Consider the following 20814-nt stretch of genomic DNA (forward strand, 5'->3'; position numbering starts at 1 on the left):
ACTCCCAAGCAGTATCAAATTTAAAAGCCCAGACTAAATCAAAGACTCAAATTCACATAAAAAGCTTTTACTTTGTACAATACTTTTAAAATAATAATGTAATTAGGGGCTGTGCAATAATTATGAGCCCCGGGGGGGTAAAATTTCCAAACGGCTCGCCAAAAATCGCTTGCCCCCCTCGGCCTGCCAAAAATCGCTTGCCCCCCCCCCTCGGCCCGCCAAAAATTCTTTGCCCCCCTTAATTGGTCTATATACCTGTTGCGAGCGCAGCGGGCAGGAAAATTTGCATATAAGCGTTTCGTACTGTTTTCCTAAGCCTTTTAGAGCGTTTTATTAAAAAGCGCCCCATGAATGTGTGCCAAAAATCGCTTGCCCCCCCCTCTCAGCTTGCCAAAATTGCTTGCCCCCCTTTTGGCTCGCCAAAATTTCTTGCCCCCCCCAATTTTACCCTCCCCAGGGCTCATAATTATTGCACAGCCCCTTATATTGCATTTTATCAAAGATCCGGTTCTGGATAGCCAATTTAAGTTGCTCAAATCAAAACCTAAAATTGATCATTACATGTATGTAGGAGCAACACAAAGGCTCAACAACATTCACATAGAAACCATGGTCACACTTTGACACTTTTACAAAATGCTCACTCTATATCATAGCTTTACCATACCTGGGCAACCATATTTAGCTATTTTGTAGTGAAAATAGCAATTTAAAGAACCCTAAAAACCCAGGGTATAGCTAGCTAGCAGCTTTCTGATTGATTGAATTTTGTGATGTAGACATCAGTAGAATTGTAAGTGCCATTTTCCAACATACAACTCTATTTTGTTGCATTGATCTGTTTAGTTGATGTTTATCAACATCTTTATTGGTTTGTACATGTGTTTAAATTCAACACAAAAAGAAAGTACACACTTTGTGGGGCCGTGATTTTAATAGGATTGCTGGAGGATACAGTACTACTAGAATTTGCAACTTCTCAAAAAATTCCACAAATTTTTGTAAAATTGTTTAAATTAAGGGGGTTCTACACCCCTGCCCAATTTTGTGCCTATTTTTGCATTTTTCTCAAAAATAATAACACATTGGGGACAAGTAAGCTATATATATTATAGAGGCAATGACTACAACTACTGCACTGGAAATTTTATTTCAGCACAGACAACAGTTGTGGAGTTACAGTGAAAAATGAGGGAAAACCAATATTTGATCAATAAATCAATAACTACTTGCTTTGAGTTGCTGAATTTTCAGTACAGTAGTTGTAGTCCTTGCCCTATAATATACATATCTTACTTGTCACCAATGTGCTATAATTTTGAGAAAAATTCAAAAATAGGCACAAAATTGGCCAGGGGTGTAGTACCCCCTAAAGAGGGGTTCTAGATGCGCTCTGGTGCAGTCTGAGCCTTCTTTGAGTTTGCTTGAAAATAATTAATCGGTTCATAGATACCGGCAAATGAAGAGATTTTCCCCAATCCCGATTCAGAACTAATCTGACTGATTTCAGGCAATTCAGATCAGCACCGATCTGATATGCACACCCCTAAAAATATTTTAAAAATTAAATCTGACTAATCAATACGCTCTAAGACACTAGGATCCACAACATGTTCATCTATCAGGGCACAGTTCGAATTCTATAACCCCTATACATTTGTACATTCATTGAACGACCTTAGAAAATTTGGGTACAAAAACTCATACTCTGCAACTTGAGGTCAAATTTTGCACTATGGTTGTTTAATTGAGGTTATTGAATTATGCCATTGGGATGAGGCCATTGTGGTTCATACATGTAGTGAGATAACAATCTCATTGTATTTTCCTGTCACTGTTTTTCCTCATCATTATTTGAAATTATTATTTTTTTGTATACATGTACTGCCATAATAACAACTCTCATATTATTTTCAGCTTAACAGCTGTACCTGGCTGTTTTATACATTTGATCAAATAGTGTCTGTGATAAAAATATCTGGGAGATTTTCGTTAGTGATGCTCTCACATGACAGATACATATAGGGTGTCTCTGAAAAAACTGTACTGTTGCAATTGTACTTTTATAATTCCTAAAGCGAACACGATTGAGTTCATATTCTTTATGTAAAAAAAACATTCTTTGAATTTTGAAAATTGACAGCTTCATTCTTTGAAATATAATGTAAGGGTTTTATGATAATAGTTCATTTTGGAGCCTTTCTATGCTGATTTTGGAGGATGTATGTACCAGATTTCGTCAAATAAATGCCCCGGGCGTTACATTTTCCCAAGGGGGGGGCATTTATTCAAGGTCAATTTTAGAACGATAATTCCGTTAAAATCATTAGGTAAACTTAAAACTCATGCTAAAATGACGAACTATGAACTAGAAACACTGACATCTGGTTCACTTCCGGGTTTCCAATCCAGATTTTCACCAAATATTGACGCTATAAATCAACCATGTGGGCAACTTGGTAAGCTTACCTCATAAGGCAGCATGGAAATATCGGCATTTTTGAAACATCTTGGTTGAAAAAAGTGGTAGGGGCGTTTATTTGAGGGGGGGGGCGACTATTTGACGAAATACGGTATGTAGACCCTTTTTTTTCAAAAAAAGAAAACTAATTTTGCAATGTTTAGAGGTATCAGAACATTTTAGGGGGATTTTGGAAGCATGAATCATTCCAAGTTTTGTGAAACATGTCAAATGGGCCATTCCATTTAATATCCACACTACCCCTGTGGCACATTTAGCTAAAGTCTTCCACAGAGAGAGTATGAGTTTTGAATGTAATAGACAATTGTGTAACTTCCATTTGAAATACTCTCTCCAGTTATGGAAGTATTCAAGATATAGGTAAAGCCATATTACAGAGGAGTATTGGTTTCAAAATGATTAACCCTGACCAATTACATTTGAAAAACATACTCCCCCTGTGGAAGATTTTTTCCACAGGGGTAGTGTGGATATCAACTGGAACAGCCCAATGTATCGTTTTTGTTGAACATTGAGATATCAAAACAGCTTTATACAGTCATAGTAAGATTACTCATTAAATTAATAGTCATCATAGCTGTATTGTGAAGTGTGTCAACATATTTAGGGCAAAGCTACCGTACAACATTATCAGAGGTAAAATAATCAGTTTTAACAAGCGAACACAGTCTGTCGGTGGACCTAAAATCTCGTCCTGGAATCTGTGATCACGGAATGATAAGAAGAGGTCAGCCAGAGGGCAAAGCCAGGATGGTGAAAAATAGGTCATATAGTCAGATGGGGATTACTCTGCAATGTAAAGGGGCATTCACTGATTTTGGCATTAAAAATGTTTGCACAAATATTGTGTTAGGCCCTTCACAATTGCAATTGAGTCTTAGTTTCCTGTTTCATGGTTGAAAACAAGGGATGAGGCGACTTTTAATTATTAATTATTAATTATCTTTTATTTTCTTTATTTTAAAACAAGTGGTCGCAACCTACATCAATCCGTTTTGACTCGGAACATGCATTTTAAAATTATTTTACAACTATGTTTGATTTTATACATAAGTAATGGTACAGTTATGTTCTTTGTTCATTCATCATTATAGTTGATATGATCAAAGTCAGAAAGTAGCAAATTGAAGTCATTAAAAGTTATTTTAAAAGAGAAAAACCAAAATAAAAATAAATAATTAAATATTTTGCAATTCTCTACTTTGGATGCGGCCGGGAAACAGGAAACTAAGAATTAATTGTAAAGGGCCTTAAAGTGACTGATGCTTATTTTTAGGAAAATAATTTTGGTATTTAGATAGATCCTTTTGTCATGAAATACTCTCCTATCTCTGTTATAAGGTGACAAAAACAACATCCCTGTTTTACGGGCGGACAGACTTTTCAAGGGGTGTGGGGGAGGGGGGAGTACATGCCCTCACGGGCACCATCTTAGGGGTGCCAAATTGACCGATTTCAGCATCGATTTTGCGCCCCCTCCAAGGGATGAAAGTCAAAATTTTCACGCACAAATACTTATTTGAAATACCAATTTAAGACAGAAATTCACTGAACTTCATTATAACCAAAATTACTTAGAAGTATTTGTGCAAATTTTTGCATGCTCCGCGCTTAAATGTTTCAGTAATGGTGGGGAGGGCATTATGTATCCTTGGCCCCCGGGTGCCACAGTAATGTGGGGGGGGGGGCATTATGTATCCTTGACCCCAGTGCCGCAACCCCTAGCTATACCACTGACAGGGTTTTCTTTAACGCACAAAACACGCGTATTTACGCGTTCATGCACTTTTCTGACTCCTTCAAATCCATAGTCCCAAAGTCCAATGCGTACAAAATCTTGAAAACGTACGCGTTCAGATATTGCAAGATTTGAATAGAGAAACACCCGATATTGTGCAGTTTATTCTCGGATTTTGGCATTTAGGACCTACTCCCGATATGTAGGGCCCATCACATTTTGTCAGCATCGATCCATGTATGTTTTAGTGATTGCGAGTCTCTTAAAATTGTGTAGTGTCTGTTTGAAATCTTGCAAATTGGGTTCGGGTCCTTTTTTTTGTTGTTTAAATGATGCACCAAACGTGTCTTCAATTGGACTTTAATTTTGCAAAATTTTCCCTCTCAGGAACAAGTGACCATTTTCGCTTCTGCTTTCGACATATGGCAATTTTGGCCCTATGTTTAACACAATTTACAGGTCTAATGGGGCAAACGTGACAACGAAAGGCTTTATGGACCGTCATTACGTAAATTTTACACATTAATAGTGCCAAAATGGTCCACCAAATCGTTTCAATTAGGTCTTCATTTTGCAAAATTTTTCAAGTTCTAAGGGGGAACATCATCCTGCGTAGTCGATAAACAAATGGCCACTTGCACTTCTGCTTTCGACATTTGCCAATTTATGTTTAACACAATTTATAGGCCTACCATAATAGGGTAAACTCACGAAAGACTCCATGGACTGCTCATTTCACAAATGTTCGGCTTAAATTTTACACATTAATAGTGCCAAAATGATCCACCAAATTGCTTCAATTAGGTCTTCATTTTGCAAAAGTTTCTTACTTCTCAGGGGCATTTTTAAATAATATTGTTTTCTTCTAAAATTGCCCCCACCCCCTTCTGACTGCTCTAGATCCGCCACTGCTTCAAACAGTGGCGTAGATTTCTTTTTTGATTCGGGGGGGGGGGGGTGAAAAAATGTCTTGAAGTATAGTGAATCCCCCCCCCCGCCTATGGCTCTAAAAACACACACATATTGTTAAATATGTCTTTAAAAATAATATTATAAAAATACCCCTTGGGCAATGTTTTTGACTCCTTCAGAGGAAAAATTCACAATTGAAAGGGTAAAAAAAAATTGAAAATACCCCTTCAGCAAAATGCTTAAAGAAAACCCTGACCACTGACTATGAGATAGGGATATCTCGCCCAACAAAGTGCTGATGAAATTTCCAAACCGTGGTGGTTTATTTGCAGCAGGATACTTGCTGATTCTGAATAACAATGTAATCCACTATTTGGATGTTTGCACCACAAGATGTGGACATTTTAAGGGGGTACTACACCCCTGGCCAATTTTGTGCCTATTTTTGCATATTTCTAAAAAATTATAGCACATTGGTGACAATTATAGCACACTGGGAGCACGTGTGGCCGAGTGGATAAGGCGCCCGACTCATAATACATAGGTTGTGAGTTCGAGCCCCGCTCGTGCCAACGTGTTGTGTCCTTGGGCAAGGCACTTTATCCTCATTGCCTACTGGGGGATGGGGCTGGGTTGGATTGGATGTTTGTATAGTTGTTTACTATGACATTATTATAATCTGATCTACTGGACTTACGTTTTTGTGAGTGGCAATATTTCACATCCTATCTCGGATGCATCATCAGGCCAACTGATGTTAAAGCGCAAAAGTTCGTTGACCTGTGAAGAGGATGTTACGTCACAGGTCGAAGATGAGCCAAACCTCTGAGGGATCTTCTTTATCGCTGAACAATAGGCCCCTGCCAAGTTGTGTCGTAGCCCGCCTCCCTTATTAAGCTTCGACCTTATTAATTCTTCGACCTGTGACGTAACATCCTCTTCACAGGTCAACGAACTTTTGCCGCTTTAACATCAGTTGGCCTGATGATGCATCCGAGATAGGATGTGAAATATTGCCACTCACAAAAACGTAAGTCCAGTAGATCAGATTATAATAATTTCATAGTTATTTATACCTGGATGAATGATAATCTTCATAATCGTATAGTTGTTTATGTTTCAATGTTGCAATATTGGCGCTGATTTAGACTATGCCATAGTCGAATTTTATTAAAAATATGTTATTATTAGTCATGATGAACCCATTTCGTTGAACTCAAAATTATACTGATGTTTATTAAAATTAAAGTATTCAATAGTAAAATGGTCATAAAGAGTTAAAAATATCAGATAATTAGTGACAATAAAAGTAACTGAATGCAACATTATCTTGCATAATTATAATGGCTCACTTTAATACTGAACAATTCTGATTTTGGAATCTACCAGTTTGAATTTTACTACTTTGAATTTTAAGCAGAACTTTGCCCCCGGGACTTTGCTCTCTAAAAACACACTGTCAAGCATACTTGTTTATCAGTCCATTAACCACAAGTACTAAGCATGGTATAGTACAAGACGCTCTAGATGTTTGATGAGAGATTAACTTTCGCGTCAACACAAAAGCGCCGCAAATACCACAGATAGTTGTGTACGGTGTAGTTAATGGTAATGGCGCGGGCCCGGAAGATTTAAACAATAGCGAGATATGGGCGATCAATCACAATTCACAAGGCAGATACATTTAAAGATTCATTACATCATGGCCAATTTTAGTTAGGCCAGAAATTGGCCTAACTCTCCATAGAGTCCCGTATTAAAAATCTTAATCGCAAGGCGAAGTCAGTAGTCCACTTGGGAAGCTAACAAACAGAGGGAGTGCGGTGACTGAAAAGATCAGATGCAGATGTGAAAATCTATCAGTTGCACACAAATCAATATAATCAGAGTTTCATGCTTAAATGTAATGGCCAGAGTATGCAAAATGGTCAAGTGGACTACGGAGAAGTCTAGCGCTGATTAAGCTGCTGCCTGCAAATTGCATTGTGTCTGTTTAGTTGTGTTTAATGTACAATTCTAGCAATTTGACCTGCGGGTCACCATTAGAGTTTGAAATAAAACCTTCCTTTTTTTTAATTTTTTTTAAAAGTAAGATATGTATATTATAGTCCTGGGCAAGGACTACAACTACTGTACTGAAAATTCAGCAACTCAAGGCAAGTAGTTATTGATTTATTGATCAAATATTGGTTTTCCCTCATTTTTGACTGTTACTCCACAACTGTTGTCTGTGCTGAAATAAAATATCCAGTGCAGTAGTTATCCTTGCCCCTAAAATAAACATATGTTACTTGTCCCCAATGCGCTATAATTTTTGAGAAAAATGCAAAAATAGGCATAGTACCCCTTAATAACAACATGAAATGCAGAAATTGTTGACTATCCATAGAGCAGCTATTCTTTTGCATTACCCCTCATATAAAGACCCATAGTTTGCCGTTTTGCATGCATTTTGCCGTTACGACAAACCTATTCAGGTAGCAAGAATATGCTGCAGCGTAGCATTTTCCGATGCGGAAAACATCAAGAAGAAGAACAAAGCCAGAAACAAAGCTAACCACTTGAACCGCTGCCAGAAAATGTTAAAATTAGCGATTTTGAGTTCTTTACCGGTATATACAAGAACATTATTTGTACATACTTTTACCTTCGCTGTACATTTGTTGAGCGTGGAAAATGTTCCACAAAATTTTCTCTTTTTCAGTACCTGGGCGCATATACATACATGTATGAACAACATGTAGACAAGGGCAAAGTGATCAATGCTGTGAGTTGCCTTTGAACACACAGCAATCCTCGTTAGTAGTTGTGTTAAAATTTAATTATGTCACAAAATCAATACAAGACATTTTGGCAGCATGAATGCTTGCGCTAGTTAGAATGATCCAGAGCCACTCTATTCACTGTGCACTCTATTTATATTATTTATTTCCCACATGGGCCCACATGACAATGAATAGTGTACATTATATGGGCTAATAAATTCAGCTTTTAGTTAATAGTGTGCTCTGTTGCAAGATTAAATACTTTTGAGATGTTTCAACAGTTAAAAATGCAATAAATGATCAATTTGAGAGTAAAATCCATTTTTGCATGATATCAACTAGTATGTTTTGTTAGTTTACCAACCTGATATTTGCATCTTGTTGGATTCCCTAGAATATAAGCTTGCAGAACATGCATAGATTTGTTGTTGACCATGTGAGATGTATAGTTTCAGAGATAATTTTAAGTGAAAAGGAGGACAAATAAAATCATCACTTGGTTTGTGTTATTCAAATGGACCCCACTAGATACGACATAAATGTACAAGATTGTTAAATAATTTTCTGGGGAAATGTTTATCATCACGGATGTGGTAACTCCTATTAGATTTGAATATTTATAAAGTGGTGTATTTGATATTAGACAGTTTCAAAGTCTTGTGTTTGTGCACTGCTATGGGGGAGGGGGGTATTCCACCATTTTTGTCTTTGATCCCCTTCCTCCCACCAGGACAAAAAAATCACAGAAAATCAATTAGGGCCCAAGATCACCCAATGATAGGAACATTTTCTAATTTGCCCCTTCCCAATTTTACTTTGTTCCCCTATTCCACATGGAACTTTAATTCTTGTTGGGATTTCAGAGGAGGGCGCTCTTTACATGTATTTGTACATGAAATTTAGGCAAAGTAGCCCAAGTAGCGAATCTTTTACAGTACTCCAGTTGAAATCCATACACCCCCTATGGAACACATGACTTCAATCTTCCACATAGGGAGTGTATATTTCAAATAGACTCACCCATTTTTGCAACCATATTTGAAATTCACACATCCTGCATGGAAGATAATCGTCTCATAGATTTCAACTATATTCTAATGTTCTACGATGTTCAACACGGCCACATTTTCCTTTTATGAGATTTGTTATTTCCTTTTATAACATTGTCACGTTGTAGACAATGAGTGATTGGATGAGTGAATGTGGCTTTCAGTTCTCTCTTTAATTATCATTGTATATTTATTACTTTGGGAAGTGGATGTAATTAAGGATGCAGGGTGATCAAAAAGATACAGGGTGTTTAAATGTGACTACTTTAAGTATTGACGAAGCTGCTTCTGATAAATTTAGTGTGGCATTGTCTTTGTGCATATAAAAAAATCCCAACTTGTCTTTCTTTTGCACGGTTGCGAGTGCAATTTCTTGGAACTTGTAAGGCGTATAGTGATGCATTTTGGTGGAAGGTTTGCAATTGGAAGTCTTCAAATTCCAGTAGATTTTTATCACAAAATATGTTGATTTGATTGCTCATTTGCATAATTTGCATAAATTAATGCTTTAGTAAAAATAGCCTTTTACCCATAGCTCCAAGTGAAATTGCCCTGGTTAAAATGATGCATGTCAAGGTGAAGGCATTGCAGCCAATGAGCCAACGCTTTTCGTCGAGAACCTTGCAAAATTCTAGTTTTTCATATTTTTCTGTTTTTCCATTTCGTTTAATATCTATCAAGTCTTCTTCTCATTTCCCTCTTTATGTCTGTGTGTCTGTCTGTACCTCTCTGTATTTGTAAAATTTGGTCTCTGTTTCATTATTCGCCTGTCAATTGCAGTCCCCGCCCCGGGACCCGGGCAATAGCAGGGACCTAGCCGGGACTTAGCCTGGGATGTAACAGCTCATTGGGTCCCCGCACTGCCGGGACATAGCCTGGACTTATACAGGGATGTAATGGATCTTGAAAGGGCTGTGGATCTACCCAGAATGTTATAAAAGAGTCATCTCAACTGTGCAAGGTCGTAAGCGGGGGAAACACTGATCTGTCTCCATTTACCAGGGGAATCCAGGTTCTTTGATATTATGATTTGAGTCTTGGAATTCATGCTCATTTTGTGATCTTTTCGGCAGTTGCCCCTGGGTTAGGGCAGGGACTTGCCCGGGGATGTACAAGAAAATATTGCCCCACCCGCAGGGACTTAGCCGGGACTTTACATGTTTGTAACAGTTTCCAAAATTACATCCCAGCCTAAGTCCCCGCTATCCCCGGGTCCCGGGGGGGTGGGGCAGGGACTGCAACTGACAGCTGCATTATCTCTCTATGTCTGTCCCTCACATCCCTCTCTCATTGTATCTCTCAATATGTCCCCCTCTGTAATTCACTCTTTCTTTGACGGAGACACAGTCAGTCTCACTTTCTGTCCTACTCTCATGTTGTTTATGTCAGTCTTTCAGTCTCACTCTCACTACGAGAGAAGAAAGACCTACATGTACCATATAGTGGATTTTTGTTGATATACTGGTATGCCAGTGTTGGATTATTAGTGATCTCTAATTGGTTGTATTTGGCACTGATTTCAGAGAATATGTTATCTGTTGATACTGGCAAATATCATGGAAACATTCTGTCTATCAATATTATTGCTAATCTCCAATTTGTTTATTTGGTTCCTGATTACAGATGCTTAATCTTGGGATACCAGTATTATGTGAGACACATTGGTGATCTCTAATTTTGTTTATTTCGATACTGATTTCAGAGGATGTGCTATCTGCCGATGCTGGCGAGTGTGTGATATGCCTTGATGATATGGAGCAAGGAGATACCATAGCAAGACTACCATGTCTCTGTATATATCATAAAAGGTAAGATAAAATAATATCACCCCCCTTGTCACAGCCAGGGGTAAGGGTACTTGTCCCCCGTACCCCCGACATACCAACGGTCCATACATCGCGACCTGACGTACAACTCGCCACATGCCAATAACAAATTCTTTCTGTCTACATTTTTTTTCGCATCGGTACATTTGTAATTTTGTGTTTTTTTCAGAAGTTGATTACAATTCATGTTCCACTATGAGTATTGCAAACACTCAAAAGCAAACACCACACAAAAAAAACAACAACCAGCTTTTGTATGTATGCAAACCTTATACAGTATCTAGGAACTGCATTTCAGTAATTATGGATGTGAAATGTTATAGAAACCACAGAAATGGTAAAAGCTTATTTTAGAATAGAAACCATTTGAGTTTTTCGAGAACATGTCCTGCACGTACGTCTTCATCCAATTTGCAATATTGATGAGTCAGTGTTGCCAGAAATTGTCAGTGCTGAGGCATGCCAGTGTTGCCATGGTACTCAAGTAGCTCTAAATGAAGTAGTAAATTGCACTCAGTAGCTAAAATTTTGGTGTATTTTTTAGCGAAAACGTTATTTAGGTGATGTTATTATGATATAAGCTTATGTTGAGTTGTTGACATTGTAAAATATTTGTACAAGCAAATAAAGTTGTCCAAAATGGGGGAGCATTTTGCTCTACTACACCAGGTAAATCAAATGCTTTTAAAATGTTCAACTTGAGCTTTTTCCCTGTTACACCTTCTTCCAGTCAGAACCAAAAATCATTGATAAACATGTTTGGGCAAAAAAAAAAGCAAAATCTTGAAATCTCCCCCCCCTCCCAATTCATCCCTCACCCTCCTCCCGATTCATCCCTCACCCTCCTCCCACACCACGGAAACAAAAATCTTGGTGCTGCCATTGGTTTCCAAGTTGCTCAATCTAGTGGCTTACCATGGTGTGAGCATTACTGGCATCATATCATCACATCACTATACATCAAGGATGAGAGCGGAAACAAGACTATGTATGATACATACGTGCTGTGAATGGGGTTAGTGAATTCAGGTTCGATGACTTTACGGCTTCAATTAAGATCTCACAACTGATGAAGTGTATGACTATAGTCCATATCTAACTCCAGTCACCGGCACTAGCTTTGAAGTTCAGTGTGTTCCTTGTAGCTTTGCGTTAGTTGATGTGTGTACATACTTTTACGCACACGATCAGAGTGGCGCGTATGTATACGCAAGAAACAATGTTTAGCCGACATAGCACATGCTGAACTTCAAAAGCTAGTGCCGGTGACTGGAGGTAGATATATGGACTATACCTTTATGTGGCCAGTGTAAAGCAAAAAAAATTACACAATGGGTCTTATGCGGCCCATACACGATCAAAATATTGATCAATATTGGGGACCCTAGATGCAGGAGTGTCCAAATACCAAATCTACCATTGTGCGTGTTCAATGGTAGATTTTGTATCCACTCTTGTATCTAGGGCTTTGATATTGATCAATTATAAGATTGAATGTGTATAGCTGTGTATGGGCCGCATAAAAGATGGCTTTTTTGTTTGTTTGTTGTTAAATCATCTTCTCTGGTTTCAGTAACAAACCGTGATATCTTTATGCTACACTTAACACTTTCATCCCAATAACTAGAAATGCTTTGAGTGTCCTCACCTGAGCGACCCTAATCTGCAAAACTTTGAAAAAAAGTTGTTGTTTTTTGTTTTACTGTCCAAACGAATACGGACCCTTTGCATATTACCGTGGTACCAACAGTAAACCTTTATTTTAAAATTTACCAACATCAATGTCAGATAAGCTTTCAGCACTACTCCTGTTGGCTCACATTTTAGTATGTAGGTTTTGTATATTCCAATTAGCATTGATTTTTAGGGTTTGTGCGTGCACTGAACTTGGGAGTATAATTTAGACTAGCTGTATGATTTGCACGTTCAGTGAAATTAGGTTAGCAAATCCAGGAGTAGAGGACTTTGTAGCCTCCATTAAAGGCACTATATCTGTGATTTGCTAACTCAGAAAATCTAAAAAAATCATCAAAAATAAGATTTATTCATTTTTGTAAAATTTTTGTAAACGTTTGAATTCCTTCGTAAACGTGAATACCTTCGTAAACGTTTGAATAGCCTACAAAATATGCAATGTTTGTAAGGTAAATAATTATAGTAAACTCGCTTTAAAAAAAGGCCTCGTTTGGCCTCCATGGACCAGATCCTGTTACATATGTAGTTGGCATGATTACGCAATTGGATCATGTGGGATGCATCAGATCATCTAAATTTGGATGATCTATGAATGCATGATCTTCCAGTTGCACTGTGTTGAATTGTTTTAGTTTTAGCTCACAGCAGCATCTTGTCTTCTCATGGTGTGAAGCAATTTTCCTGGTTGCCCAGTCAAAAACGTCCTTCCCCCTGCAATTGGCAAAATAACAGACTGTTGTACTGTGTACGGATGGCATGATTCTGTGTTGTAGTTCTGAAATTTGCTAACAACAGTTGATCCGTAAATAACAGGATTATCCAGCTGAGTAATTCTCAGGACTACCTGAAGTTGGAATTTCAATCGAGCTGGTTTGACTGTTTTAAGTGAAAAGTAACAAAAATAGACCAAACTAACACTTAAAATAGCAACAGAAATATTTATTCAAATCACAATGCATCTGTTAAGGTCATGGTTGAAAGCTGTGACCATATTGATGACGTCATGGCAACTGCTACGACAATGATCTTAATGTAATAACTGGATGTCTTTATTTTTCACATACAAAATTGTTCACAATTGAGAAACATGCAAGTTGCTATAGTACATTATCAGTATCATACTTTATATTTTAAAACTTGGGCAAAATAAAAAATATGCTGAACTTTATTTGTAGGATATATTTAAATTTTAAAAGCAAAATTAAAAACAGGTCAAATGTTTCAAATTGTTCTGCATTAAAATTACCACCTTACAGTGTTTTGACTGTTTTCATATGCTTCATTACATTTATGTTTTCGTAAATAGAAATGTGTGAAAATAAAATCACTGCAAAAAATAGCCAAGCTCTTATATTTGTACATATTGTACTTCAGTTAGTGGCAGCCAATAGGATACTTTTAAACAGCTTCCTCAAAAACCATAGAGAGAGAAAGAGAGAGGAATGTCCGTCATGTGTGGCAAATTGGTTCGTCAGCATGTCGTCATCAAAATGAAAAATAGATGATACACTTGTTTCAGTTGCTGTCTCATTGTCAGTTGCATCATTGAAGGATAGCAGCAAGGTTGCAAATTGAGATGTATGGCCACATTCCGGGCACATGGACACACATTTGTTCAACTCTCGCTCTCTCACCCAATGACCCTTTTGTTTTTATACTGTCATCAAAAAAACACTTTTTTCAAGAATTCTTTAAAATTCACAATATTTCATTATAATTTGTTCACAAATTGTCCGATTTTGATGACTTGAAAATTTTGTATCAAATATTTGTAAACTTATTTTCTCCAGTCCCAGTCTCATAGAAAGACTCCCTTTTTTGATGTCATTTTGTGGAGTCTTAGAAAGACCCTGTGTCTTCTCACCCATTGACCCCTTTTGGTGTCAAATCTCTCACTAAAAATCCCCTAGTTTAAAACTGGTGCTTGTACATCAACTCACTTCTAAAGTTGAGTGCATGTGTCGAAAATCTGCTTAGGACTGAGTGAGACCTTTCAGACCTGTCATTATTGAGCTAAAATTCGGGGATGGAAAATCTGACAAATCAATTTTAAATGTATTTATTCTATTTTCGTGTTTCAAATCTCAAGGTAAGCGATAAATTGTGACCAAAAATAGCATGCTACATGAAAAACACATTCCAGTGTGTCGCTAGACAGTATGATATCATATTCAAAAGTTAAAGGAACTTTACTTATTTTCATTTATTTTATCAAGCAATAAAATCTGTAAGACACAGTTCCTTAACAGCAATAGACTTCTACGCCCGCAGAATATGCTTAAAGTCCGATCCTGACTCCACTTCGCAGCGCGATGCGATGCTGCAACGCTTTTAAAACATCACAGCATCGCGCAATGAAATTTAAATGTACATTTTAATTTCATCGCGCGATGTTTTAAAAGCATGTGGGGTCTGCATCTCCTTTTAAGGTCATTCTACCGACCTTGATTTTCCAGCAGCCAATCAGAAGCGTGCACGCCTGCGATATCGTAGCGCGATGCAAAAAAGTTGAACATTGTTCAACTTTTTCGCGGACCCAAATTTCCACCGCGCGATGAGAATTTTCACCACTGAGCTCAGAAAACCTGGCTCAGATTACAGTTTTTATAGCATCGCAGCATCGCATCGCGCTCTGATGTGGAGTCAGGATCGGGCTTAACACACACTAGGATCTCAACATGACAATCTCTAGGACACAGTTCCTAAACCCAATATGCTTCTACACTCATAGAATGACTTCTGGATGAATAGGGTACAAAAACTCATCCTCCACAACTTGAGCTCAACTTTTATAAGCTATGATTGTTCAATAGAGATTGTTGAACTGTGCCATTGAAAGTGAGACCATTGTGGCTTACATAGTGATTTTAAAAGGGCCTTAGTTTTCTGTTATGAGCTTAGGGAGAAGCTGACAGGGCTAAATTGTCCTGAAAGCATTGCAGTTCTATAAAAAGTAATACAAGAAATCAAATATTTTATAACAGATCGAGGAGGGGGGATTTGCCTTCAGATGCAATTAATGGATAAGAGTAAAAGCCTTGAAACTTTGAACTAAGGCATGCAAGGGGGAGAGAAAACACACAATAGAGGCACCAAAGGCTATTAATTACCTTGGATGTAGTCCTACTAGTATAGGACCTTTTGACTGTGGTGATCCAAAACCATGCTATATCATAAAACCTGGCTATGTCCAGAGAGCTGCTGCCAGTGACTGCTAATTCCCCAGAAATTCTCGGGGACAGCGGTTAGTGGGTTCAACTGGGTTGTGAGCTGTCACTGGGTTTTTAGCAGTTCTCAGTATATAGCATGGTGTATAGTAAATGTGTAAAAAAGGGCCCTGTGGTAGGGCTACTTGGATGCCCCATGCCTTTCTCTTGGAGCCCCAAATGTTAAACTTTGAACACATTCTTCATGTTTTTAGCATGTGATTGCATTTGGTGCCCTACATATAGCAGACATTAGCCGATTTGCCTGGCTGCCCTCAAAAAGCCGACAGGAATTTTTTACCCTGACAAAAAAAGGTCTTTGCTTGCAAAGAAAGAAGCCAAGTAGTGTTGACAAAACTATAGGTACCATATCATTTGCTGAAAAATTTGCCAATATTTTCTACAATTGTGAGTGTTTGTTTTGATACAAATTTGATATTTTCCCAAAGTAATCTGCAGTTAAAGTTCCAATAAAGGCATCAGTGGAAGGCATATATTTTGGACAATTTTTGGCACCAAGTGACTGTTGCTACATCCCTCCTGTAGATGCAACTTTTTGAAGCATGCACCTGTAGTCCTATTACAATACAAGACAGGGCCAAATGACCTGTTCAGCATCACTTTAAGTCTTTGTCCACTGTCTTAAGGTTATGAATTTTTTTTAACTGTTGTGATTTGGTAGTTCACAGCATCTTACGAATGGCAGTGAGCTTTGCCAAAAACTGCATTGCTCAATTCATAGTGAGTGTGTAGAAGAATTAAAATATCACAGATATACATTTATAGGTGATGCGGTTCTTGAGTTACGTTGTAAAGAGGGCTAAAACAACAACACTTTTGTAAAACGTACATAACTCATTAACAACAATAAATTAAGCAAGTTTGCAAAGTATATGATTTGTAGAATGAACTTTTGCAAAACATCAAGGTGTTATTTTTTAATAATATATTGATCTAGATAATGAAAATTGATTTTAATGTTGCTTCGACCAACAATACCTCGTCTACCCTTAATGCACTCCTTATATCTGTCATGTCTGTAGGCATTGAAGTCCTTAAGGGACCGATCGTTATTTACGGCGGGGGGAATGGGCGTTTTGGGAAAAATATCGACAAAAAATTTCGCGTCCGCTCAAAATTTTCGTGTTCCCCCTTGTTTTCCCAATTTTCTCCATTTAAAATTTAACAATCCCCCCTCCTGGTTCAACTAAAAATTTCAGGTTCCCCCTGAAGAACCCAAAAAAATTTTGTGGTCCCCCCTAAATTTTCCCATTCCCCCCTCTGTCATAAATATCGATCGCTCCCTAACTTCACCTTTCCCCCAGACTACATTTAATGCTGTCACTTTGCCAAGAATTTTTTTACCAAAAAAAAAAAAAAAAAAAAAAGATCTGTAAGATTGTGGGTGTTTAGACATGTTGGTAGAAAATTTACAAAGTAATTTGGCTATGAAACAGGATCTTTTCGTGCAGGCTGGCTTGGCAAATTCATGATGTTCCCAATGAAATCAAAAGTACAAAATTGCAAAGTTATGGCATCAGGATGTATCAAATAAAATAAACAAAACCTTCGCACCTGTACAGCATCACCTTAAGTCCTTGCCCCACTTTATGTGCTTTACATCTCTATGATGTCTTCACGTAGGCATTAAGCTTCCTATATCACCTTTGCCTGCATGAGATTAATTTTATGGCATAAATGGGAGATGTGTGTATTAAAGGAGACATCATGGCATACATGTACAACAGTACAAAACAATTCATGAATAAATAAAATAATAATAATTAAAAAAATAAAAACCAACAGAAAAGACAAACAAAATAAACAAAACCCATGCACCTGTACAGCATCACCTTAAGTCCTTGCCCCACTTGCGTGCTTCCATCTCTTTGATGTCTTCACATAGGCATTAAGCTTCCAATTTCACCTTTGCCTGAGACTAATTTTATGGCATATATGGGAGATAAGTGTATTAAAGGTTAACAGTACAACAAAATATGAATAAATAATAATAATTAAAAAACAATCAGCAAAAAACAACAGAAAGGACAAACAAAATAAACAAAATCCATGCAACTGTTACAGTACATCATCACCTTTAGTCCTTGCCCTACTTACTGCGTTCACCTGAATGAGTATGATGTCTTTCCTATTTCACCTTTGCCTGAAACTAATTTTAGGAAGTATTATCTCACAGGCTGACTCGTAGATTAAGATCCGGGGTTAAGAGCATATTATATTAGCAATGTTGATTATTATATGGATTATAAAGCAGAGCTTATTTATGAACATGTCCATCCAAGGAACAAACCAGAAGGTCAATGATGCCCTATTTTGTTTATTCTCTACTGGTATTCATGAGGTCTGGGGTTCAACCCCCAGAGTCCTAATTTTCCACTCTCTCAATTTATTGTCAGTTTGCTGTCTTATGCTCTGTCAGATTGAAGCATATAGGTCACCTCCTTTCTTCATAATGTAAAATTTAATTAATGTGCTTCTAAGATTTGCAAAATATCTTAAAATGTGTATTTAATAATAATTCCTGAACCCTAACTTACTGGAGGGTTTTTGCAAGGGAAAATGAAGGAAGGGAGAAGATGAAGAGAAAATTTGTTCACTGGTGCGGGTTTGAACCTGCGACCTCTTGAGTGCAAGACTCATGAATGGTGATAGCGCACCATAGACGAGTACCTAACCTTGGTTGCCATGCTTTCCGTGCCCGCTATGCTTTCGCATGATGACGTAATCGCATCACATGGAATACTTGCTCTCGCAGTTCCTTTGTGCTGTAGTCTTTTGTGGCATTATGTCTTGTTAGAGTTCATAACTCAATTTTATGCCAATAATGATGCATACACACTTGCTGTTGAGAGGTAGGGGGATGTCATGGGCTTCCAGTTGAAATCCACAATGCCCCTGTGGAAGATTTTGCTCAATCAGGACTCCTAAGGGCATGTACACTCAACTTTGGGAGTGACGGGATGTGCAGACACCAGGGAGTATGTTCTTGAAAGGTTATTGGTCAGGGTTAATCATTTTGGAACCCATACTCCCTGTGTTATGGCTTTACCTATATCTTCAACAACTGGAGTGAGTATTTCAAATAGAAGTTCCTCAACTGCCTATTGTATTCAAAACTCATACTCCCTCTGTGGAAGACTTGAGCTAAATCTTCCACAGGGGGAGTGTGGATATTAAATGGAATAGCCCACTGTATCTCGATACTGGTCAGGATTTATAAGTCTATATGTGACTCCTGCCACAACTGAGCCCGGATGTCGCCAGTGCCACTATTGAGATATGCTCCATCGAACTTAACAACAAACAATAGGAAAGAAAGGATTTATTGACTGTTTTATTGATTTTCACTACTTAAATGTCAAGTACTATAGACATGATATACATCATTTTAAAGCTAATTTCAAGCAGAATATTTTGGTTGAATATCTCAAAAATGATGATTGGCGACATCCGGGCTCAGTTGTGGCGAGGAGTCACATATAAGACAGCGTTCAAGCTTTGACTTACGTTTGGCGGACAAAAGTGTGAAAAAATTATTTAGGGGTGAAAACAATAAAAATTCTTGATTGTTTATATGTTTCCAATGGTAAAATATCATGTAGTTTCAGATTTTGGCACTTAAAACTTCTATCTTTTATAGATTTCAAGAAAAATTCAATTTTATGTCCGATTTTGGCCGAAAATAGCCGTTTTGGGGTGACAAAAAAATTGACTTGCAGATTTCCTGTGAGTGAATGAACATGAAAACTATTAAATAGAGCCTAATTTTCTATACTAATTGTGTAACAAGGGTACAATTGTGATATTAAAAGCATTGAATGGGATCAACATATTTCTTTATTTTCGTAGCAGCAGTAGAACCTTGAGCGTTCGGGTGACAATTGATTTGGAAAAAAGTACGATATTCGCCTCATTTTCTATTTGAAAAGGCCATATCTCCACAATGGTATGAGCTATAGGGATGCTTTAAGTGTCTTTTTGCTCAGTATTTCAATAGCTAAATGGTAATATAATAAATAAGTAAGCTAGATTTACAGAAAAGAAAATAACTTGCAATATGCTACCCCACCCTAAGAATTTTGAGGCGTGAAAAAATTAGCAGATTCTCTAAAAAAATAAGTCCTTCAAAACTGGGAGGTTTAAGGCTAAACAAACACAAACTTGCTCTTGCCAATACCTCCCTCTAGAGCAAGTTTATGTTTATTTGGGTAAGAGCATATGTGACATGATCAAGGGGAATGAGTCACATGTCGACCGTGGTCAAAAATGAGTTTTACACATGTTTCTAAAAAGGACATTTAGAGCTTTCAGAAACTGAAAACCCCATGTTGATACAACTTTTTTTTGCATAAGTTACCTCAATTTATCAATCGCTGAAAACAATATAAAACAAAAGAATTTTAACACTTTCTTTGCTAATATCTCAAAATCAATATTAGCGACATCCGACTCATTCCCCTTGATCACGTCACATATTATATTAGCAATGTTGATTATTATATGGATTATAAAGCAGAGCTTATTTATGAACATGTCCATCCAAGGGGACAAACCAAAAGGTCAAACCAAAGTCTGTATTTGGCTTATTCAATACTGGTATTCATGAGGTCTGGGGTTCAAACCCCCAGAGTCCTAATTTTCAACTATCTCAATTTATTGTCAGTTTGCTGTCTTATGCCCTGTCAGATTAAAGCATATAGGTCACCTCCTTTCTTCATAATGTAAAATTTAATTAATGTGCTTCTAAGATTTGCAAAATATTTTAAAGTTAGACCTGGTCTAAGCAGAATTTAGTTCCACCAGGAATGGACCTTTACTCTTATTTCCTTCCTAAAGTAGCTAGCAAATTTTAAAGATTTAAATGCAAAGTTCAAAAATAATACAAAAGAACTTAAGAAAATGTAAAGGAAAATGTCCTTTCTCCTGGTATTAAATTCCACTTAGACCAGGTCTAACTTTAGACCCAGTCTAACTCTTTTGTGCATACGGACACTTATCTTTTATAGATTTCAAGAAAAATTCAATTTTATGTCCGATTTTGGCAGAAAATAGCCGTTTTGGGGTGACAAAAAAATTGACTTGCAGATTTCCTGTGAGTGAATGAACATGAAAACTATTAA

The 20814-nt window shown here is 37.4% G+C and overlaps 1 protein-coding gene across 1 annotated transcript in view; it reads left to right on the top strand.

The window, feature by feature from the left end:
* Positions 1–20814, top strand: part of LOC140146750 (E3 ubiquitin-protein ligase znrf2-like) — a 125443-nt gene that overhangs the window by 49073 nt on the left and 55556 nt on the right. The window contains 1 exon segment of the mRNA XM_072168624.1: positions 10649–10754. Within this exon segment, the coding sequence (XP_072024725.1) occupies positions 10649–10754 (106 nt within the window).

Source organism: Amphiura filiformis, chromosome 2 (genome assembly GCF_039555335.1).
Source record: "Amphiura filiformis chromosome 2, Afil_fr2py, whole genome shotgun sequence".
Taxonomy (NCBI): domain Eukaryota; kingdom Metazoa; phylum Echinodermata; class Ophiuroidea; order Amphilepidida; family Amphiuridae; genus Amphiura; species Amphiura filiformis.